This window comes from Schistocerca americana, chromosome 5, assembly GCF_021461395.2.
Source record: "Schistocerca americana isolate TAMUIC-IGC-003095 chromosome 5, iqSchAmer2.1, whole genome shotgun sequence".
Lineage (NCBI taxonomy): Eukaryota > Metazoa > Arthropoda > Insecta > Orthoptera > Acrididae > Schistocerca > Schistocerca americana.
The window spans coordinates 474,168,068-474,192,913 of record NC_060123.1 but is presented as its reverse complement, the minus strand read 5'-3'; the positions used below and the strand labels follow the sequence as shown (position 1 = coordinate 474,192,913).

Genomic DNA, 24,846 nt, shown 5'->3' with positions numbered 1-24,846 from the left:
GGAGGACATCAAAAGCTGACTCGCTATGACAAAAAAGGCATTTCTGGCCAAGAGAAGTCTACTAATATCAAATACCGGCCTTAATTTGAGGAAGAAATTTCTGAGGATGTACTTCTGGAGTACAGCATTGTATGGTAGTGAAACATGAACTGTGGGAAAACCGGAACAGAAGAGAATCGAAGCATTTGAGATGTGGTGCTATGGACGAATGTTGAAAATTAGGTGGACTGATAAGGTAAGGAATGAGGACGTTCTACGCAGAATCGGAGAGGAAAGGAATATGTGGAAAACACTGATAAGGAGAAGGGACAGGATGATAGGGCATCTGCTAAGACATGAGGGAATGACTTCCATGGTACTAGAGGGAGCTGTAGAGGGCAAAAACTGTAGAGGAAGACGGAGATTGGAATACGTCAAGCCAATTATTGAGGACGTAGGTTGCAAGTGCTACTCTGAGATGAAGAGGTTAGCACGGGAAAGGAATTTGTGGCGGGCTGCATCAAACCAGTCAGTAGACTGAGACCAAAAAAAAAAAAAAAAAAAAAAAAAAACATCGCAGAAATTGCTTGGCCTAAGTTCCACCTCCACACAATGGATCACCGTTAGGATGAGTTAGAAAGTCGACTTTGATCAACACTTTAGCGGCCAACATCACTTCTCCATCTGGTTTCGTCTCTAGATGGAGAACAGGTAGCTGTTCCTACACAGAAATTCAGAAGCTTATTGAAAGTGATCTCATCAGAGCTAAAGTCGTCATAAAGGTGAGGGATGGATATACGACATATTAACGTCCACCAACAGGTGACACGGTAGTGTGTATTCCATGTACACAACGATGACATGCTTATCGTGATACGACTGAAAAAGAGCCTAATTGAATGCTTTAAAAGTAACTTATTTCAGCGATTCGTAGATGGTGACATTTCTGATTATTATAACAACTTGGCTTCTCTTTCGATTTTAGCATCTAATATGCGCTCTAAGACACACTAAACGACTCAAATTTATCAAAAAGTGATATTCATACAGGTCTCGAAGGAAAATGAAAACTTGGAAAGTTTAGCAACCAATGGATGAATGTGTAACGCTGTAGTACAATTTCACCTCACAGCTGACAAGGAAAGCAAACAAGGGTAATGCTGATCTCCGGGCGTAAAATGTTTGAGAATTTCGTTAGTGAACAATATCAGCAGATGTCAGCATTTGAAAGAAGAAGTGTAGTTTAGTTCAGAGAAGCCGGTTGGAGTAATCGGCCCGTCGCGCGACATTTGCATAGGAACCACGCAACTATTCAACGATGCTTGCAAGAATGGGCGGACCATGGACGAACACAGCGTCAATTAGGAAGGGTGACCTGGAGAGGCGAAAGAGGACTGAGCCCAGGGCACCTCTTACGCTGACTGCCATCGACCAACGTACAACAAGAAGGCCGTCTGCAGCGGTGTTGGGCGCATTCGGTCTGGTATCACATTGGCTGGAGTGGAATTGTCTTCAGTCATGACTCGCTTCAAACGGAGCCCCGATAATAGTGACGATGTGTCTGCAGACGCCCCAGACAGCATTGGGCTTCAATACGGCCCAACAACCAGAAGTGATAGACTGGGCTCACAATTATATTTCGCAAATCATTCAAATGTATTTAAATATATTTTCGAAGTGTACAAGGAAATCTATGTCACGTATAAATATAATAATGAAACTGTCATCAACACGGAAGTTCGTGCGAACACCGCAGTAATTTACTAGGCATCGTCTTGTCGCTTCCTCGTCCTTATAACTGATTTAGCGAATCTGTTACAGGTGGCCCTGCAGTTTAACATAGAATACAAACCATGGACTGACCTCGGATCTGTCACAGTAAGGAATCATTGTCGAACGTGAAAGAAGTGATAAGTGTAAAAAAAGTCTTTAGCCCAACCCTCATTGAACCGGTGGGCCTCTGAGATGTATAGGCTGACACTTACCCTCTGAAATGCCGAACAAGTTTGAAACGATAAAATTTTTACACTTCCATTAGTCACGTAAAGAGATCATCTACTATTTATAATGTTAAAAATTATTTGTTGCCATTCCAAAGTGATATATGCATGGTATTTTTATGATCATAGTGAAGCTCTTCACTGCACGGCACTTTACTTTAGAGCGTCCCCGGGTAAGTTAGTGATAGGATGGTAGGCGTACGGTGACAATGGAGAGGGAGCAGAATAATTGGAGCTTAACTAACTGTAATATTTTGCTATATACCACTGTTGTTGAGATGTAGACTTTTCTATTCTTATCTAACTACAGGTACGATTCGTATCAGCTGAGTAGGTAATTTCAGTTTTTAGTAATTTCGTAGTTTGATAGTTACAAAATCGTCTTATTATCTTAGAAGTTACATGACGAAGTAATTTTTGTACGGATTTTGGATGAATGCGACTAATTATCTGCTTCATTGTGCTGTTCAAGGGCCTTCATTATCGGACTTATAAAGTGCACAATTACATGACGTTATTCCAACATAACCGACTTCTTCACTTTTTGCATTATTTCGTAGTATTTGACGAGCGTCTATAGAACTGATCATGTGACAGTAAGAATATTGAGACACCTGGCTCGACATCACAGGGGTGGCCTTACGGAGAATCTACGCAGCTTTCTGGCTAATATTCGCCCACCTGAGAACCCAAGGAAAAGTTCCTAGACGCAAGAGGCCATTTCAGAGAGACATGTTAGGCATTTGTTCTCTAAGCCAGCCTAGCTTAGTTGGGCAGTGTAAGTTAACCGTCTAAAATGGTTCTTTTCAGAAGAACACCAGTTATAGGATATAAAAGGCGTTACACAATAATTTTATGCAATGCCGGCCTGAGTGGCCGAGCGGTTAAAGGCGCTACAGCCTGGAACCGCACGACCGCTACGGTCGCAGGTTCGAATCCTGCCTCGGGCATGGATGTGTGTGATGTCCTTAGGTTAGTTAGGTTTAAGTAGTTCTAAGTTCTAGGGGACTTATGACCACAGCAGTTGAGTCCCATTTGAACCATTTGAATACTTTTATGCGCTAAATGTATTGATAAAGTAATAAAATGTATGGATGAGGCCAATAAAAGCACTTATCCCTCATTTGATCCGTCGCATTGACAAGTCTTCCATTTTTACGATGAAGAGATTAATAGAAAGACATAGGAAATTTATAAACCGTGACACAGGTTAGTGGTATCAAACAAACGTACATCGAAGTCAGATGGAAGTCACATGCGCTGAGGGAATCAATTTCTCTGCAGTGTAGAAATATTTCAACATATGACTAAGTGTGGGATCGAAGGCACGAGCATTCGACGTCGTTATGATTCGATATACTTCTCTGAAAACCTGAAGTATAACTTTAACTTTTATAAAATTTTATGTCCGTTGTCGCTTAACCGTTGATATCGACGCTGCTAAATAATGGATGCTGTACATTTACTGGGGTTGCTGTTTAATGCAGATCACAGTGTATGCTAACAACAATGCCATGTCAGCCAAACCGTCGTATACCGTTGCCTAGCAATTACTTCCGTATTCTCTGGAGTACCAGAAGTGCCTATACGAATTCGCTGTCTGAGTTATTGAGTGTCAGAAGCTTTAGTTGTGAGCTAAGTATTGAAGTGTTGAATTTTGTGTTTCGAGAACATCTAGCGAAACATTTGAAAGTTCTTGAGGAGCTTTAGAAGCTTTCAGCGAAGCGAACGCCAAGCTTCAGAGGCGAGGAGCGTTGTGCCAGCAAGAGGTATGAGATTAATTTAAGTATCACCTATATATTTATCGTAAAGAAACGTTAGAATATCGTATAAGCTTGTAAATGGCTGAGTATGTAGTGGAGAAGAAATGGCAAAATGATGCCTGTGGTGGAGAGTGGTATCGTTTCAGAACATGCAGTTATTGGCGGTATTCCATGTGGAATAGAGCATTGCTTTACTTTTATTTTGCAATTTCAAATGTTGGATGTTTACTTGTAGAGGCAGATTTCTGTACTTAGTTTTTGGCGAAGTTCATGTTCTTGCATCATGTATTATCAATTTAATTGCTTAGTTCCACAATGATGACGGTGTAACCAATCTTTCTCTCTTGTGGATTACTCACACGTACTCCCTGCGATGTTGGAAATTAGTACTGCCAGGAACTTTTTTGCATGTGCGAAGAAAAATTTATTCTGGAACACGTACCAAGTCGAGTGCATCGGTTTGAGTAAAGCTGGCACCATAACAAAACAGTTTTTCTCTTCTGTTGCTCAAGATATGTGAATTATTATTTTGGCGTACGAGGTGTGTGAGAGAAGCAATGAGACTGATTTCTAATATACCAAGGTTTTATTTATTTCAATCGACAATATTGTCGCCTTCAAAGCAGTCCCATTCGGCAGCAATAGGCCTGCGAAGTCGTTGTTCCCTGGTATCGGTAGAAGCGATGAAAGTCTTCAACTGGTGAGACATTTACCAGGTCGGTCAAATGCTCTTAAATGCTCTCCAGAGTCCCAAAACGAGGTACTTTTAAGACATCTTTCAACTATGAAAAAGAAATAAAAAGAAATATGTCACAACGACTAAGATTACGTGAATAGGGGGGGGGGGGGGTCTGTGGGACAACAGGAATGCCTTTCGAGGTCAAAAACTCCGTGATGGAAGTGGCTGTGTGGCATGGTGCGTTATCATGATGCAGCATGCAATCTGCAATGTCCGGTCTCACTCGATTCACCTCTTTCCTGAGCTTTTCAACGACATCGCTGTAACACAGCTGTTTGACGGTTTATCCTGGATAAACAAATTCTATATGCAAAAAAGCAACTATGTCAAAAACGCAAACCAGTTTTTCTTTCATCTTTGATTTGCTCATTCGAGCTTTTTTCGGTGGAGGATGTGTCTCGATGTAGAACTCCTTACATTGCCGCTATGTCTCAGGACCTAACTCAGAAATCCAGCGTTCATGACCTGTGATTAGACAACTGAACCATTCGTGGTCACTGGCAGTTCTCGCAAGAGGATCAACGCACTCGTTTTTGCGACTGTCCTCCTGCTCATTTGTGAGTTCCCTCGGCACCATTCTGGCACAAATCTTTCATACGTGCAAGAGTATGGTCTAAATTTTATGTATGGTGAAAGTGTTTAACATGTCATGCACCGTCTTTATTATTACACAACAGTCTGATTTCACAAGAGAACACATGATCGAAGTATTCGTCGGTTTTAGTAGCTGATGGTCTCGCTGAACGAGGTTTATCTCAAAGTGTTCTCGGCCTTCCAGAAATGATTTGTGCCACCAGGAAACTTGGGCTATTAATAATGAATGTTCCCCATAGGATTGTTTCAGTTTTTCAAACCTCACACTCGATGGCGTAACATTGCTCTGAATTCCGCTCTTCCAAATTTGTAACACCCTACAACACTTTCGTAACACGCAAAGAAAAAAACAATTACAACTTCCCTGATGGCGCTTTCAAAAATCACGTGACGGCTGTACTGATCTGAAATCCGTACTCAGCACATAGAAGAGATGACAAACAGCTCTACACAAGTGCAACAACAAGGCGATGCCAGATCGCTCGGTGTGTTGTCAGTCTGATTACTTCTCTCACGCGCTTCGCATTGTTAACTATTAAATCCACTGGGAGTTTATTGGCTGTTTGGGCGTTTTCATTATTTAGATACATGTGGCTATCTTTCAATCCCAAAAAATATATTTCATCTCACATAGATTACAATTGTTTAAAATTTAACTCCAGTGCTTGTTTGATTATTGACATCGACGTCCCTAAAAAAATGATGCGCTCTACAGTTACCGGCGTTGCTACTTAATGCTGATCACAGGGTATGCTAACAACAATGCCATGTCATCTAAACCGTCGAGTACTGTTGCCTAGCAATTACTTCCGTATTCTCTGGAGTACTCGAAGTGTTCATACGAATTCGTTCTACGAGTTATTGAGTGTAAGAAGCTTTAGTTGTGAATTAAGTACTGCAGTGTTGTATTTTGTGTTTCGAGCACATCTAGCGAAACATTTGAAAGTTCTTGAGGAGCCTTAGAAGCCTTCAGCGAAGCGAACGCCCAGCTTCAGAGGCGAGGTGCATCGTACCCGCAAGAGGTATAAGCTATTGACATAACTGTTGAATATTTACTGACCATACACAATCATCTGGAGTCAGAATATCGTAATAGCTTATAAATGACTGAGTATGTAGTGGAGAAGTTCTGGAAAATTGAAGCATGTGGGGGAATGTAGTATTACTTAGAACATGCAGTTATTAATGGTATATAACGTGATATAGCCTTTTTTTCAAATTTTCATGGAGTTTCAGACGGCATGTGGTTACTTGTAGAGGCAGAAATCTACACCTAATTTTTCTTAAAGTTCATGAGATTTCGTTGTATATTCCCAAATTAATTGCTTAGTTTAACAATGACATCAATATCAAGTGCTCTGCCCGATTCTATTCGTCTAGTTTTATCCTAGACGTTGTGTGTGACGTCATGACTTTACGTTGCGAAAGGTGTAAGCGGCCTGTTATTAAATGTTATCTGCGTTTGCATTAGTTACTAGTGTAATCTACAATGTTTGTAAAATATGCTGTTTATTCCAAATATGTCTTGATATACGACAGTGTTGTTTGTTGGTGTGGGGGGGGGGGGGGGGAGGAGGGGAGGGAGGGGCAACTTGAGACCACAGGTTAAACTGTCGATGGGGAAATTAGTTGCGATTATAGTTTTGTTTTGTTTGCTGACAAATATTTACTTGTTTCTTTCTGTATTCCGCACGATTACCGAGAGTGAGGTTAGGCATTACCTTAAGAGCGGAAGACAATCTTTTGCAGCTGAAGTGATTAGATATAGTTATTATCATGCTGATCGTTTCAATTATTTAGCTGTTTTTGCAATGTCGGAGACTTGTGTGTGGAGAGGTTAGCAAGGAACCTAAGTTCATTGCTGAAATGGTCTTGAGATGAACGAGTGGTATTGTTATTCATAATTTTTAACTTATTAATAATTGGCTGGTTTTTTCCTCCAATAGTACGTCGCTGAGGGTGTGCATATATGGAGTAGACTCTTTTATATGGTTCATCTTATTGTTACCGGTGGCTCACTCTTTCGGTGTATTATTGTTTTGGTGCTCTGGTATATAGAAAATGTTTATGTGAATGCGATCGAGTCTTTTATATTTATTAGTCACATATATGTTTTCGGGTTTTCAACTGCTTACCTTCGTTTGTAGTGTGATTCCAAATATTAGTGTTTATTTTCTCTCTGTTCATTCTGTAAGAATTTGTGTGCGTTACTTTTCAATTAAGTCGTTGTAATGTGGAGTTTTCTCTTGTACCAATGTTGTCGCTTAAGCAATAGAGTTTACTCGAAATTTACTTTCTCTTTCGCTTTTTTCGGCTTATTGCGAAGAAATTCATGTGCGTCTTTTTCTTTGTCTGTGTGTGTGTGTGTGTGTGTGTGTGTGTGTGTGTGTGTGTGTGTGTGGTATTGCTGTTCTCCGTTGATATACAGGGTGATTCACGAAGATATGCAAATATTTAAATATATTATTCTACAAGTAAATCTAAAGAAAAATGGTCCGCAGATGTCTAGTTACGGAGTTACGGCTAAAAAAGATTTTGCCTGAAATTTAGCAACTTCGCTAATATGTGGCCATCGCAAACGGTACGAGGTTAAAGTGAAGCACGATTTCCATTTATTTTGTCGTTATTGATACGGTGAATGTAATGAAACCTGCCCCAGATATGTATCTGCAGTAGTTTTCCAAAACATCCAGAGAAGCAAAGAAGTAATTTTGTAAAAATTTTAATTCATTAACTTAGTTGTGAATTTAATTTTGGAAAAACGATGGTATTAATGTTAACTGGAACGGTATTAAGTTTTCAGATAATCTGTTTTATTAATACCATAGCACACGTGATTCATGTTAAACTGGCAAAAACAAAGATCAGTGTTAAGGAAGTTGTACAGTGTACGTACAAGGTTAGGAAACGACTGAAACAACTCACTAACGGTTGCCAATAATGACAAACGTTTCTACATTCTTACTGAAAAGTAAACAAATTTACTTGTATAATGATCTTTGCTTCTCTGCATGTTTTGGAAAACTATTGCACATGCACTTCTGGGACATGTTTTATTAGATTCACCAGACCAGCAACAACAAAATAAATGGAAATCGTGCTTTACTTTAACCTCATACTGTTTTGCGATGGCTTCATATTAGCAAAGTTGCTAAATTTCAGGCAAAATCCCTTAATAGCCGTAATTCCGTAACCAAACGACTGCGGACCTGTGATAAACTTCTTTCTTTAGTCTGCATGTCTTCGTGAATCACCTTGTATATAGGTCCATTGTACACTGTGATACCACTTGGGTGTTATTTTTTAGAATTTTTGTAGGTTTGTTGTGGAATAGTTCCTGTCATTTCCGAAAGAATTAGTGTGTGTGGGTTTTTTGTATTATGTTGTTGTTTTGTGGATGTGTGTCTGGCACCCCTGACTTCGTTTGATCTGCGTAGATGAAGCGAATTATTCGAATCCAATTTTGTGTTTTCCGTATCTTTTTGTTGGGATTATTCTAGATGATTTCGTGTGAGATATTATTCGATTTTCTGGTTAGAATAATCTTAGCGTTATCAAACTTCTTGTTTTTAGTTTGTGGCTGCCCAGAACTCTCTCACTCCTGCAGCTGTCCCGTTACTTTGATTTTATGTGCTCTTCCAATAACTTCAAGTGCTTTTTATGTTTGTAAAGAACTGCATTATGCAATACGAAACTGTAGCAGTACATTTTATTAGAAAGTATCGATTCCGGTAGGGATCAGACCGTCATCAAGTCCAAAAACGATTTCAGCTATGAACTTACGTAACTGAAATAGCGGTTTCGGATTTACATTGTTCCATCGTTGATCCTAACTGTATGTACGTTACATTACGTCCATTTAACATCATAGACCTTTTTCCCAGTGTTAAGTATATACGAATAATATCAATGGTCGAGTTATGTACCTTTGATGACTGCTGATGGAATTACGCGAAAGCATAGCCGAGACGATTTTCGAACCAGATGACGGCCTCATTCTAGACCAAAATCGATGGTCTCCGATGGAATGTAAACAACGACTCCTCTATAAAATACTTTCTATGATTGTTTTCGACCGCAATGGTCTATCTTGTGATCGTCTTCTCCAAGAATATAATCGGACTGTTATGAAGTGTTATCTGTGGTCGTCGTTGTAGACTCTGTTTCCTTTAATTACATACTTTCACAGTGAGCACGGTGTAACAGAATTACCCGTCTTGTCGATTACACATACATACTGCATGTGATCATTGTAGGGTCATATTGATGGAATTTCTTCGGTCTACGAAGAAGAACACATTTTGCATACTGATTGCAACTGTGTAGTTTTAATTTACTTAAAATTTTATTGCAGTTCTTGTTTAACTATTGATATCGACGTTCCTGTACAATGATGTGCTTTGCCGTTACGTTGGTCGTGTTTAAGGCTGACTACAGGGTTTGCTAGCAACCTTCCTATGACACCTTAACAGTGGTGGACCGTTTTGTAGCAGTTACTTTCGTATTCTCCCGAGTAGTTAAAGTATCGAAACGAATTCGTTCTGTGAGTTATTGAGTAAAAGGACTTTCAGTTTTAACTGAAGCGTAATAGTGTTCGATTTTGTGTGTCTAGAATAATTGACGAAATATTTTGAAGTTCTTGAGATGCTTTAGAAGCTTTGAACGGAGCGAATTCCCTGCTTCAAAAGCGAGGTACAATGTACTCGCCGAGAGGCAAGAGCCATTGATTTATTTGTCACCTACTTATTTCCCGTATACTTCTGCATTTAGAATATCGAATAATTTTTTAGTCGAGTGAGTGTGTAGTGGAGACGTACCGGGAAACTGAAAGTATAACGACGTAGAGTGATGTGATTTCGCAACATTTTGTTAGAAATATTGCTGCCTTTGAAAAGGAAAACACACTTCGATTTACATTCCAGGGCTTGGTTTAAGATGTCATGCAGCTTCAAAAGGTTCCTATAATGCTTGACTTTTAGAGACAGATTTCTCTATTGAGTTGTTGACACTGTTCAAGTGCTAGAATAGTGTATTCTCAAATTTATAGCTTAGTTTCACAATCAAAACGGCGTCACCTCTGTCTCGTTTTCTGTTACATATACACCTGGTATGTGTCATTGTTGGTTCGTGCTACTGTAATTTTCTGCCGTCTGTGAAAAAGAAAACTCGTAAATAGGTTCCAGTTGCGTAGGATTATACTGAGTTGACATGGCAGTATAGCAAAAATATTATCTTTTCCTCTTACTCAAGGAAATAGCATGAATATCTTTGAGCACTGTTAAACATTAAAGCTATTAGGTGCTTGCAAGCAATTCTTCTGTTATCTTCCTTTTGAAGTCACCGTTGCGTAGCAGTTTTCATTCGCAAAATTTGTTCGTATGTAATACAGATTGTTGTTTAGCTCACATGATGATAAAGAATGCTTTTGATTTAGGGTTACACATAAGTAGTTGATGACTGGCAAAAAGAAGGATCAGTGCAGCAAGGCGAGAATACATTGACGCGGTAACATGGATAGCCGTAAAAATCGTATTCTCGTCATAAACCGCGGAAGAGTTTTTGATTTAAGCCACGAGATTGTAGCGTAGTTTATTAATTAGTGACTTTATTCCACGGCCAACACAATGAGGTACTTACATGTAAAACTAAATTCTGTTCCTTCCTCACAGTCAGATAGTTTTCAAATCAAACTGTAACAACTGACCAAATCCAAAGTTGTAAAAACTGAACTAGGTGTATATCTGAAACTAATGGAGTGTTGTACTTCTGGCTAATTACTGTTCCGTCTAATATCTATGCTTTCAGATAGTTGTTATGAAAAGAATTTTATCCTCTCCAAATAAAATACCGTGTAATGAGCACGCCTTTGCCTGACTGCGAAGAACTGTTACAGGTCTACAACTTTGCTTCCACCGTTTTTTTCACGAAGTTCGGGACTCTGTTGCGAAAACCTTACAAAAAATTATGGTTCTTAGTATTGCCCATCCCTGGCCACAACATTCTCCCGTCTTTCGGATGGCATACGAATCCAGTGGCGGAAGAACTGGGCGTCTTTTGTGGGGATACATGAATCGATTCAATTTTGCACTAGTTCATACGATCGGAAGTGCTGGTCAGCCAGACTGTATGCCACTGATCGAAAAACGTGGTAGTCAGAGACAGCAATGTATGGAGAATACGGAGAGAGGGGTAGGACTTCTCGTTTCAACGGGTTTTGCGACATGGGGTCGAGCACTGACCTGCTGCAAAATTACCTTTACGTGTCTATCGCTGTATTGTGGCCGTTTGTGTTTCAGTGCTGGGCTGGAACGCATCAATTGCTTTCGATAATGATGTCCTGTGACTGCCTTCGTCTGTTTCAGTAGCTACGGAAACGTTCTGTCTTCCACCGACATGGCGGTCTTTGACATCAAAATCACCGTTATTAAGTCGTTGAAAACATTCTCTGCACGTTCTTCCACTAATAGCTCCCTCACCATTGGTCCTACTTAGTATTTTGAGAGCCACAGCCGCAGATTTCTTCATGTTAAAGTAGAAAATTAAAACTTCCCGCAAATGGCGAGAAATGAGTACGTAAGTTGACGTTCTTAATAGAGAATAACTTTATGATGTAATCACAAATTGACTAATATTTTTATGGCATTGTGTTTACATATGCCTAAGCTTATAGTATTACGCCTATGACCAAGCACCCGAACCCCACTTGCCGCTACTGCCGCCTATTGAAGAACGGCAGAAGCAAAGTTGTAGACTTAATATTTTGATTCATCCACAACGTATTTTTGAAAAAAAGAATTAAAATAACTAATTCTCGACTAGAACCCAATGTATAAGCTTAATCAAATATATGGACTGTATATGTAGGTTATTTCACTGACAGCTGCTTTTATTACAAAAGTTAAGTTTACAGAGGTGTCGTCACGGTCCCAGGTTTTTCTTGCGATCCAGTTGTGAGACACTGCTGTAAAACTTACTCATGGCCACGGTCTGGCCATATCTAACGTGCTGTTTGTTATCGTTACAGCAATGTTCCGACGCGTGAAGAAGTTTTTCTCCCGGTGTGTGGGAGGGGAGAAGAACTTGGTCGCTGTTCGGGGTACTGTACAGGTGAGCCACGTCACGTTTCATCACTGGTAACGTAACATGGAAAGCAGTAAAGTCTGAGAGCTACCTGATTGTACATAACATGGTCAGTAGATACTGCAGACTGTCACGATTTACTGTAAATGAATATTTGATTTGATAGAAACATCCCATGTGTAACGTCATTGTAAATAAGACGTCTTAGATAGGCATTTCTGCTCGAGTGATGATTGTGACGATTATATAAAGTACCAGCTAACTACCTAACTCCGTCCAAACAGGCCTCTGAAGTTCCAAAGGTACCGATCGACCGCCTCGTCATAGTCAACCGAAATACGTCACTGTATGGAGAAACATGTGGTCAGCATACTGCTCTTCCGGACGTTGTCAGTTTTCGTGATCAGATATAAAATACCGGCAGCTATGAATGTCACTGGTGGATGGATGGATTTGTTGATCACTGGAGCTCATAAACGTCTTCATCCTAAAACTTGAGCTTGTCTCCAGACCTACATAAAGTTTTTGAAATTTGCCGTAGTCGTTTCGACTTCAAGTAAAACAAAGAGCTGGAGTCCTCTTAAATTTACTTTTGCCTACGTAGAAGCGCCGTAAAATATGGAGTATAAGAATTCTAATACTATATGCGTCACAGATCTGGTGGTCGTTTAACATGAGTATGAAGCCATTAGAAATGTGTCCTATTCGGATGGGAGACAGGGTGACTTCAGCGTGTCAAAGCGACGTGTATGAGACTTTGCCGCATGCTTGACCATTCATACCATCTTCGAAACTCGTATGTTCTCTGCGTCTCGTGTGTTCCCTACAGGCCTCCTTGGCTACATTATCTGCTTGCTCTTTCCCCTAGATCCCACTGGACCTAGCTCCTCTCCACCATGTTATTAGCACATTATATTCACATCAGGTAAGATTATGTTGATAATCTACACCGAACACTGAATAAACAATTCTAACAACTGTTATTTAGGGCCATTAAATTTAACACTAATCTAAGAAATAGGCAGTTGACTCTCACTAAATGATTTATCATGCCAGGAAATTAGGTGTGCTGTTTGTTAACAATGGAGTAATAATGTGAGGGGCTTGACAATAGAAACATCCCTGTCAACTTGTAGAGAATTATGTTGAACAATATTCTAGGAGCAGAGCTTTACTTATAATGCATCCAACGCGATCGACTGGTTGAAGACGACATTGCAGACCATCTGGTTGCCCAGCCAGTTACCTGCTGACCGCGTTTAATATGAGACTGACCAAAGGAAATGTACAGAGTCAGAGAACAGAGAACAGAGAAACAGGAACTGTTAGCAAAACTTGTTACATAGCCCATTTACTTTCCTTTCCAGAGAAAGAACAAGGAGGAACTCGTAATAAAAGTACCGTGGCTCAGGTAGTTCCACTGTAGCCCTCTGTCGTACCAGTTCAACTCATCGTACGTAGGATAATGGTAGTGAATGTCGGAAGAACAGAATTCTAGCTGATGCTACAGCCAGTCAGTGACTACTCACTATCACTAACTCTAGGCCAAAAATTCCAAATAAATGTAATAATTTGTAACACATGTAAATGTAAAGAACTAGCGCCATCTCTAATATGCTAAACATGCTCTACATCATCAAACTGATAAATTCTTTTCCAACAGGAGCGTCAGTTCACCCTGGACTCGTTTTTTGAGGAGATGCTGCAGAAGCGGCTGCAGGAAGAGAAAGAAGTCCTTTCTGTTTCGGTGAGTGTAAATTACAGCAGTATAAGGAATAGTAGCATTTGGTTTCAAAGTGAATTTTTCGTATTCTCACTGCATGATAACTTACTCTCGAGTATGATACTAGTTACTGATCTGCTTCCGGGTATTAGGCCGAATTGTTGTGTTCATTTTGTGCACAATACTTCGAAGGACGTCCTAGCGATCAACTTCATGTGCTGCGAACTTTGCGGTAATGTGTATTCGGTGCTAGGACTCAAACCAGTCAGGGAACGTATCACGACCTGAAGAAGATGAATCGGTCAGTTGCTGAAATGTTGATCATAAAGCAGGAACAACAACACGGCATAACCTCAGAAGCACATCAATAACCAGTTGCACCCATAAAATGTTGAATATAATGGGATATTAGTTATTTTTTAGTATAAATTGTTGCTGAGACATCACACGACTGGTATTTCTTGGATACTAAGTTGAGTTACTAGATATCAAGTACCTATACCTATACACTTGTAAATTTATGATAAATGTAACACTTCGTAACACTTTTATATGATAGAAACTAGCATTAATTTTGGACTACTGCACACGTTGGATAACATAAAACTAATAAGTTCTTTTCCAACAGGAGCGTCAGTTCACTTTGGACGCGTTTTTCGAGGAGGTGCTGCAGAAGCGGCTGCAGGAAGCAAAAGAAGTCCGTCCTGCTCCGGTTAGTATAAATTCGAACAGTGTAAGAAATAGTAGCACTTGGCTTCACAGTGAATTTTTCGTATTGTCAGTACACGATAACCTACTCTCGAATATGATGCTAGTGCTGGTCTGCTTCCGGCTGTTACGCCGTATTGTTGTGTTCATTTTGTGCACAATACTTTGACGGACATACCAGCCATAAAGTTCATGTGCTGCGTACTTTGCGGTAATGGTACTTGCTGCTTGGATTCAAACCAGTCAGGGAACGTCACACTACCTAAAGGAAATGTCTCGGACAGTTATTGAAATGTTGGGCATAAAAAAAGAACAACACGGCATAACTTCAGAAGCACATCATTAACCAGTCGTCCCCAGAAAATGTTATAGATAATGGGATATTAGTTATCTGTTAGTATTAATAATTGCTAAGACGTGATACGAATTGTGTTACTTGTATACTAAATTGAATTACTACGTACTTAATTTCGATATCTATACTCTGCTAAATTTGTGATAAATTTAACGCATCGTAACACTTTTATGTGATAGGAACTAGCAATAATTTTGAATTACTCCACATGTTGGATAACATAAAAGTAATAAGTTCTTTTCCAACAGGAGCGTCAGTTCACGCTGGACGCCTTCTTCGTGGAGTTGCTGCAGCAGCGGCTGCAGGAAGAGGATTAAAGTCGTGCTGTTACGGTGAGTGGTACTTCGATCTCCGCAGAGAACAACAGATTTTGGTTTCTAAGTGTAATCCTCGTTTCATGGTCACATGGTAGCTCCCTTCAGAAGCAGAATCTTCATAATTTTTTTCTATTGTACAGATTTACGATTTTTAATATAACTGAAATGCTGTCAACTTAGGTACATCGCCATAGCTACAAAATTCTTGGTAGCCCCCAAGATTTTGTCGGTACCCATAATCTGCTCTTCTTTTATACCAGTTGTGAACTGTGTTCAGATACGTAGTCGTTTCACGACATACATTTCTTTTCGTTCTAGTATTGATAGGATACACTTAAACTCAAGAATCAGCAGTGCAATATGGTTGCCATCTCAGAAAGCAGAGGTTGAAAATACCGCTTCAGTGTTAAATTTATTTATTTTCACACGACCGGTTTCCTCAGGTGTCGTACTGGAAATAGCAAAAGACGGGAACTAATTTTCACACGCCACAACACACATAAAAAAGAAAAGTGATTTTTTCCTAAAATGTTGCAGAAACTTTTAAGAAACAATATTCTGACACTTGTAACAACTGTCTACCATCATGATACAACAATTTTGTAGACCATTTCACCACAATAGACCACACTCAGGGAGGCAAACGTTCATTTCTGGTCATTTTCGCAGATAAATTCGTATTTGAGATACTTAGTATCCTAGTGCTGATGAGTTGGGGCGACAGAAACATCCCTTCTACAGATACAGAAAACCAATTTTTAGCATGCTGTCCTACGATAATGAACTTTTCTTTAAAGATGTCATATCAACCCACCATAATATGGTGACGTTTTTAATTTTGAAATTTATATCTGTCATCCAGATCACTCCAGTGTCCTCCGCGCCCACCACGGAGGTCTGTGCTTCACACCGAGCAGCCCTTGAGAGCCGCCATGTCAGACGCTGGACGTGTGGAGGCGTCTGGAGAGAACCGCATGGCTGCCAAACTGTTCGACCGAGATGCCGTGGCCAATAACACCTGAAACCACAGTTACCAATCCAATAAACCTTCGGATTATTGAGATAACATTGTCTCGTTATTTGTTTTATTTGGAGTAGCGGCGTTGCGGTAATGCAGGGGACTCGCATTCGGGTTCACTGCGGTTCAAGTTCTCTTCCGACCACCAAGATCTAGACTCCGGTGGTTTCTCTTAGTAGATTAAGGCAAACACATAGATGGTTCCTTCGGACTGAGACTCGATCGATTTTGTCCCCAATGCGAGCTCCATCTGTCATTACTCCTCCGTCGATGGAGGTGGGATAGACCCGAATAATTCCTTCTTATCTTTATTTGACCAAGAAACTGATGTGAGCAACATTAACTAAAAAAAAGAAAACAAAAAATACACAAAAAAATCCAGGACCTTTGTGCTGACGGTTCACCACTGGAAACATCTGGAGCCCACGGACTACTCTTTAAAAATTTGCTAAGTTTACCAGCATTATCATTAGCACTAAGGATAATACTCAAAAGACTAGAGTGATTAAAATCGGTGCTTTCAAGAATAACAAATTAGTTCCTGTAAATTCACCTCACTGAGCCACATGGAATATAGCGCTACATAACAACGGAACTAAAACGTAATCAACATTTGACGCCCTCAGCAGTTGGATAGTATTCACTCATTAACGACTGTCTATACTTGTACTACACTGATCAGCCAGAACATTACTACAACCTACCTAACAGCCAGTACGTCAACCTTTGGCACGGATAACAGCGTTGACGTGTCACGGCATGGCTGCGATGGGGTCTTAGTAGGTCACAGGAGAGAGTTAGCACCACATATCACCTAATTCCAGGATATTCCGTGGTGGGGGGCAATGAGCTTGACACCACGTTGGAACACATCCCAGATTTATTCGATCGGGTTCAGCTGCGGCGAGATGGGACGGCCAACACATCAACTCGAACTCAGCTCTGTGTTCCCCTCCTGTGCCTGAACTGATCGACAGTAGGTCGGTGGTCATAATAGTCTGGCTGATCAGCATACGTGAATATGATATGATAGGTACGTGGACACAGCATCTGCTAGTAACAGGAGCGTGACGAGTTGCTTTGCAAGTGCCACACATAATCTGAAGACTCTTAGTGTTATCACAGTGGTGCTTCATTTCATTGAACTCCATTGGACGAATAAGAGTTGGTTAGCATGTGGATGCAACGTCATACCAGTAAACGAAGGAATTAATGCTACGAACGTATGCTCAATCTTGAGAACTACTCAGCATTCAGAGAGAGTTCATACCCACTGCTGATTATATCGTGGGCACTATCCCCTGGGATTTGTTGGAAAACATTCAGGACTGTAGTAATGTTAGGGAGGAATATCCTGTCACAGGAGGCACTTGTTTATTTTAAAAAAATTCTATTTCACAAAAAGTAAAGAAAAGCCTTTTGGGAGATATGTGGGGGCTATGATATGAGTCAGATGCGTGGCATATACGTCTGGATCATCTTGACATTAGTTCTTTGTCACAGTCTGGAGTATTCCGTATCGTTCGAGGCTGTATCGGTAATTACAAAATGAAAAAAAAGGTCCCATAAAAAGTAATGAAAAAGATTAAGAATATTTGGGGACTTTTAGGATATTTAGTTAGGTAACAATGATAAATAATTTACTTCCCAACTTCCTAAGGACTTTACATCAAACAATAACGCAAACACAAAAGAAGCAAACGTCACATAGTGATGGTTTGTTGCATAGTAAATATGAAGATATCAGCATCTGTGACTTAAGCCCAATAATATTGTTATTATTTACAGCACTTTTCTTCAGTTGTAGCTCAGATTATGCTTTATTAAATTGAGAAAAAATGATTAGAATTATATTTTATGTTACACAGCTTTCAAGATGCCTAGCACGAATAGGCGAAAGCCGGCCGCGGTGGTCTAGTGGTTCTAGGCGCGCAGTCCGGAACCGCGGGACTGCTACGGTCGCAGGTTCGAATCCTGCCTCGGGCATGGATGTGTGTGATGTCTTTAGGTTAGTTAGGTTTAAGTAGTTCTAAGTTCTAGGGGACTGATGACCACAGAAGTTAAGTCCCATAGTGCTCAGAGCCAGCCAATAGGCGAAACATTTTTGATACACACATGTAAATTCAGTAATAAAAGATGGAATATTCTCTCATGTCTATGATAAAGCACAGTTTAGTTCATGGTAGCTGCTAACTCTAGAAAGAATACACAGAAAGTCTAAATGGCAATTAATGACTCCCGACCTACAACATAAAAGACAAGTATAAGGCGATGTAACGTAAAATTATTAGGCAATACATTACTGCAGCTGATAGTTTACAAATATGGAAAAAATGTAAGGTAATGCAAGTAAGTCTTCTGCCTAAAATGCGGTCGGTATTTTGCAATACGATCTACTGCAAAACTATCTACTGCTGAATACAAACAATCTTTCTCTCATACTCCATACACCTTTTTTTACCGTGAATGCCATTTGACTGCACATTTCAGTAACTCTCTTCCGTATAGTTACAAACACTTAGGTACACAGCTTCTAGATTTATTTTTTCTTGTGGTTTCGTTGTGTAGAGTGCTAGGTACGTACCACTTTAGCGTAATTTCTAAAAATATTACCACCAGAACACATAAGCTGACGGATCTTAGCTTATTATTTATTTGATACTCGAAACACGTGCGGGCTAACCTAAGAACTAACCTATCGGGAGGACTCTGATCTCTTACTTCACAAACGGAAATTGGTGATGGTAATATAACACAGCACATGAAGAAGTAGAATTTAAAAGGATGGATGGACGAACATAGGTATCCAATATTCCGAAGATGTACAAGTTCTTTAAATTTCTGAACAGTTGATTTACGGTAATTGAAGGCTAATGAAACGACGTAGAAATGAAAACTTAAGAAGACTTCAGCGAAAGTTTAACTTTAATGGGAGTGCTACTATGTGCAGAAGAATCAGCAAAGCAATTGAAAGTGCAGTAAAGTAGCTGAATTAAAACCAAAGTCATGGTTCACACATCTCTATTGCTGTTGTAATTATTCATATAACGATTGATTACCGTTTTGTGGTGTCTCAAGTGCATTCGATACAGGGTTGTTATTCGGCAGCTCTCAGAGCTCGTTACATGAGATAGCAACAGAGTTGCTTGAGAACGTTCCGTCTCTGGATTAATGAACTCAAATACAGTCTTAGTCTCAGAATGGCTACACTTATATCTATTACTTCACTAGAATTGGACAAGATCTCCTGCAGCATTGTTACTTAACAACACTAAGCTCTCTTAGTACTTGGTTAATTATGTCATATACAACTGCCGTTCAAACAAAAAGTTCCTATTTCCTTCACAATAAATGTATTGTTGAGACGTCTTGCAGTCAAGTGTGAAAGTATTTCGAATTATAGAGTAAATTCCAAATCAACTGCATTCTGGAGCACTGCTATTTGCACTAGTCGGATACTCTCAGAGAAACTCTGAGCGTGTTGCAAGGAAAGTTTTTGCTATCTAACCGCAAATTGTAAAAATGCAGCTGCTGAAATAAATACAATTCGCCAGTATCACATAGCACACCTCATGACAAAATCCGCAGTAATCGCCAACAGTATTTGTAGCTATTTCACTTTCCGTAGCAGTGATTTCTAAAGCATATTCTTTAACCCATAAAGGAACTAAAATAATAGTCAGTTCTATCGTCAGCTGACATCAAACGAAGTACGTGTTTTCCCTCATCGTAGTGCTTTTATACATTTCATACAGTATAACTGAAACGGGAGATCAACGTCGGTCGTTTTGTAAAAACATTTTCACACACGTCTTCCGGCGACAATCCACGAAATTACGTTCAAAGTCTAAATCACTTTCCACGGGATACGCTCTCATAAGTAACTCGTCCCAGGTGGGAGTAGAGCAAGGCGACAACACTCTGGCTACTTCTCACTTGTCTGTAGAGCACTATCGACAGTATTCATTATTACATCGCTGTAAACGCAAGCTAACTAGTCGATATCTGGTGCCATGGCATCCACGCTCTCGATATTTATTGCTTGCAGGTGACCTTCGGAAAGACCAAATGGAGCGAGCTGACGTTTGCCTATATAATTTAACAGTGATGCTTAAATCTGGGGCAATAACTGTGAGCTTCTATATCGTTACAGCACCACAGTACATCGCTCTAGAATTTCAACCGATAAATTTACCTCACTCGTTAAATTATTGGCAACCTGCGACATAATAACGCATTATGTCTTTACTAAAATGATAAAGGGCTGTTCCTGGCCGTGACGTGGTCTGCAAATGACAGCCGCCGTTGTGTCAGTCCCTTGGCTGTTTTTAGCGATCTTCTATTACGTCAATTGGGACTGACTTACAGTCATTTCTTAAGTGCTCTCTGTCTTCGTTTTCCATAGATTTGACTTCGGCTCGTGTGACCCCAGTTGTTTTCTGCGCCCTAAAGCAAAACCAAACAAACCAAACCAAACCCTCCCCTCCTAAGGCCAAATAGGGGTGCACTGTCCCGTCCAGATGTACGGCAGTGTGTCACAATTATGGTGAATTACTGGGGTAAACGAGAGCCTCCGATAACATCTGTCCAGTATGACCAATGACATTTTCACAAGCCACAAAATGCAACATAACTTTGATTTAAAAATGGTTATCAAGACGTCTTAATCACCAGTTCCCATAAAACCACAATATAAAAATTAAATTCGGAAAAATAAAAATTCTGAATAATAAATATTCGGTGGACCTGACGAGGAAACTGCGGCAAATTGGCGAGGGAAATTCTCATATGAAAGCCACGGAATCGTGAAAATACTGAAGTATACAAACCAGAACAACCAGAAGAATACCATTAAGAATAGGACGCAGAGGTCGGCATCCAAAAAAGCAAAAATAAACTATCAAATTAGAGACATTGACTGGTATCGAAGACATCACACTACGTATACAACTATTTGAAAAGCCAGACACCAACTCAGGAAACCTAAAAGCAATATCGTACAGAAGGCGAAAACGCAATACCAATACAGGTCGCAAAAGTTAACAAAATATGGCAACATGCACATCACTTACCTATATAGCTCGACCGAGGACTCCAGTACCGATACAGAAAGCAAGAAATTGCAGAAATGGACAAATCGCAGTAACATAGATTCACCAATACGGCTCAACAGCACACCGCAAAATCCCTGAAACTACTCGTAAATCTTTTTGGTATCACATAGATGTGAGCTGGCGCGCACTAACCTGGATCTGGCCACTTTATTCTGTCGTCTACCCAAATGAACAAATTCTGGTACACCCTGTACATTAATTTCAATTACTGACATGGCGTTCTTCCCACTGTACGTTACAGTAACCGGTCTTCATTTACAATAACCTTCTGAAGACTTACGTGTTTCGTAATTGTCGAAATATCAGCTTTCCTTATTTAAGTGATATTACTATAACTGTTCACTAAGTTATTAATTTCATTCCAGTACAAACTGGGTCACATTTCAAAAAATATGTGACGAAGTTCACGTAAGTTATAATCACTGTGTACTCACGTTACCAAGACAACCAAAGATAACCTTTAAACTTTAGTCGATTAGGAGCGTAAGCGGATTACTGCGTAAACTCGTCTTTCTCTTCAGTAAGTAAACGCGTGGATTCAATACATGCACAGTCCATGAAAAACTGAAACGCTCTCTTTGAATCTAATACAAACAACAGACGTAGCATAGGCCGACACTACCAGCGCCCCGTAAGGAAAACAAACCAACGCTCCGCACACGTATGACGTCACGCACCACAACACCAGTACACCACAGCTCAAGCCTGACAGGCGATATCTAAGTCTCAGGTTGAGCCAATTACTGTTTGTCATATCGCCTGCATTCTGTCTTTCCCTAATCCGTTTATTTTACTTATTAATTCTGCAGCTTAGCATTGCAATGACTTCTGATGCTTGTCTCGTACCGAGAGAAGTTTGTCATCTGAAACAACCACCAGTCTTTGCAGCTGATTCACTTTACCGTTCAACCTGCTGGCGATAGACATCTCCATGTATGTAGTATGGGATGCATCTGATGAGAAATATGTGTCCCGTTGAAAGTCATAGTGCGAGCTATGCAATTTTTGAGACTCTCGTAGTTTTCGCTTTGGTTAAATGTTATCGGAAGGCTCTGTACTAATAATCTCCTGGCTGCATTCACCGCACAGCGCTTAGCTCTGAATTTTGTGGCTTTTACGCAAAATGCTGCTGTTTCTCAAATCATTCCTGGTGTTACCAACTTACTAATTAGTGAATTCAAGAAACAATAGCCCAAATTAACTTTTCGAGTCTAACATAAATGCTCACTTCCAGTATAAGCTGCCCCGTCGAACGAGTTCCTTACTACAGTGCAGAGCGATGAGAAGTTAGATGTGGGGAGCCATAGAATAACTTTACTGCATGCAGAATTCTTGTACTTCTAGAAAGGAAGTCACATACAGAAATACATTGAGACGATGAATGAAGTACTGGTCATAGTTCCTCTTTTATCAGCACCTTCTCGTAAGTAGCTGACGCAACGAAAGGTGCTAAGCGACTGGTTAAAGGGGCAGGTCAATCTCGTTTCCAGCAAACACACTTAGGTATTGGCCTGTATCACTGATGGCGTTCGGTTCTAGAAATGTGGAACATGTTTTATGATGACACATTACGACCCTCTTCGAGATCGAGGAAGATTTTCTACAATAACCATTATGGGTTCCACAAATAGACATCGAACGACATTCAATTCGGTATCTGGATCTTATATCCAGAGCAGAAGGGAATGGGATCCGGGCTAGTGCTGTTTTCCTCGACTTCGCAGTGTCACACTCTCGTTTAGTGAACCAAGTACGAGGCAGCGGCGGTTCGTCTTGTGGCGAGCGGAGCAGTGGATCCCACAGAAATATTCACCTGACAGAATTTTACACTGCATAAAAATTTTAAATCATCCATTCTCCTGCCTCTATGACAGATTAGTACTTAGTTATATAATGATCCTCTCCGACGACGTCCACAGTCTTGCTTGAAACTAGTGGTCAACTCTCACGTACTCGGTTCGGCGCATGCGCAAAATCCGATTCTGCACCACCGAAGACCACATTCAAGCTACTTAGCTTGTCTGGGAGGGATGGAGAAGGGAGCGAGAGCAGTAGGTGTCTCCATTCCTCAGCGCTGGAGGAACGCTCCACCTTGTGTCCTCCATGACCCTCCCACCGTTGAACCTCGCCGAAGAGCGGTACCTCTTCCTCCTCAGTAGTTCCCTTAATGTGACATTTCTCTAACTTATGATATCTGTTTGTCGTTGAACCATGTGGGCAACTGTATTTCTGAAACTAAATTAGCAGCAGGATTTTAGTCAGCGACGACATGCAGGAGTTTTTTCGTTTTTGTTGCAGTCAAGTAACAAATATTCTGAGCAGGGTTTACTGTTTGTCATGCAGAAAGATTCGATGTGCAGTGGTAAGTTCGAAGACGTAAGTTCTCAGACGTGCAGTGTCTACAATTACACTACTGGCCATTAAAATTGCTACACCACGAAGATGATGTGCTACAAACGCGAAATTTAACCGACAGGAAGAAGATGCTGTGATATGCAAATGATTAGCTTTTCAAAGCATTCATACAAGGTTAGCACCGGTGGCGACACCTACAACGTGCTGACATGAGGAAAGTTTCCAACCGACTTGTCATACACCAACAGCAGTTGACCGGCGTTGCCTGGTGAAACGTTGTTGTGATGCCTCATGTAAGGAGGACAAACGCGTACCATCACGTTCCAGACTTTGATAAGGGTTCGATTGTAGCCTATCGTGATTGCGGTTTATCGAATCGAGACATCGCTGCTCGCGTTGGTCGAGATCCAATGACTGTCAGCAGAATATGGAATCGGTGAGTTCAGGAGGGTAATAAAGAACGCCGTGCTGCATCACAACGGCCTCGTATCACTAGCAGTAGAGATGACAGGCATCTTATCCGCATGGCTGTAACGCATCGTGCAGCCACATCTCGATCCCTGAGTCAACAGATGGGGACGTTTTCAAGACAACAACCATCTGCACGAACAGATCGACGACGTTTGCAGCAGCGTTGACTATTAGCTCGGAGACCATGGCTGCGGTTACCCTTGACGCTGCATCACAGACAGGAGCGTCTGCGCTGGTGTACTCAACGACGAACCTGGGTGCACGAATGGCAAAACATTTTTTCTGATGAATCCAGGTTCTGTTTACAGCATCACAATGGTCGCATCCGTGTTTGGTGGCATCGCGGTGAACGTACATTGGAAGCGTGTATTCGTCATCGCCATACTAGCGTATCACCCGGCGTGATGGCGTGATGGTATGGGGTGCCATTGGTTACACGTCTCGATCACCTCTTGTTCGCATTGACGGCACTATGAACAGTGGTCGTTACATTTCTGATGTGGTACGACCCATGGCTCGACACAATACGCCAGTCACTACTCTTGATGAACTGTGGTATCGTGTTGAAACTGCATGGGCAGCTGTACCTGTACACGCCATCCGAGATCTGTTTGACTCAATGCCCAGGCG

General features: G+C 40.7%; 1 protein-coding gene and 1 non-coding gene across 2 annotated transcripts in view; both read left to right on the top strand.

The window, feature by feature from the left end:
- Nucleotides 1-15,258, top strand: part of LOC124616455 (nexilin-like) — a 127,920-nt gene extending 112,662 nt beyond the window's left edge. Inside the window, exons 8-10 of the mRNA XM_047144764.1 lie at nt 13,819-13,902; nt 14,507-14,590; nt 15,190-15,258. Of these exons, the coding sequence (XP_047000720.1) occupies nt 13,819-13,902; nt 14,507-14,590; nt 15,190-15,258 (237 nt within the window). The remainder of the gene's footprint in view (nt 1-13,818; nt 13,903-14,506; nt 14,591-15,189) is intronic.
- On the top strand, nt 2,846-2,929 carry Trnas-gga. Its single transcript is given in 2 exon segments — nt 2,846-2,885; nt 2,895-2,929. It is a non-coding gene; the product is annotated as a tRNA-Ser (tRNA).
- Nucleotides 15,259-24,846: the final 9,588 nt, after the last annotated feature.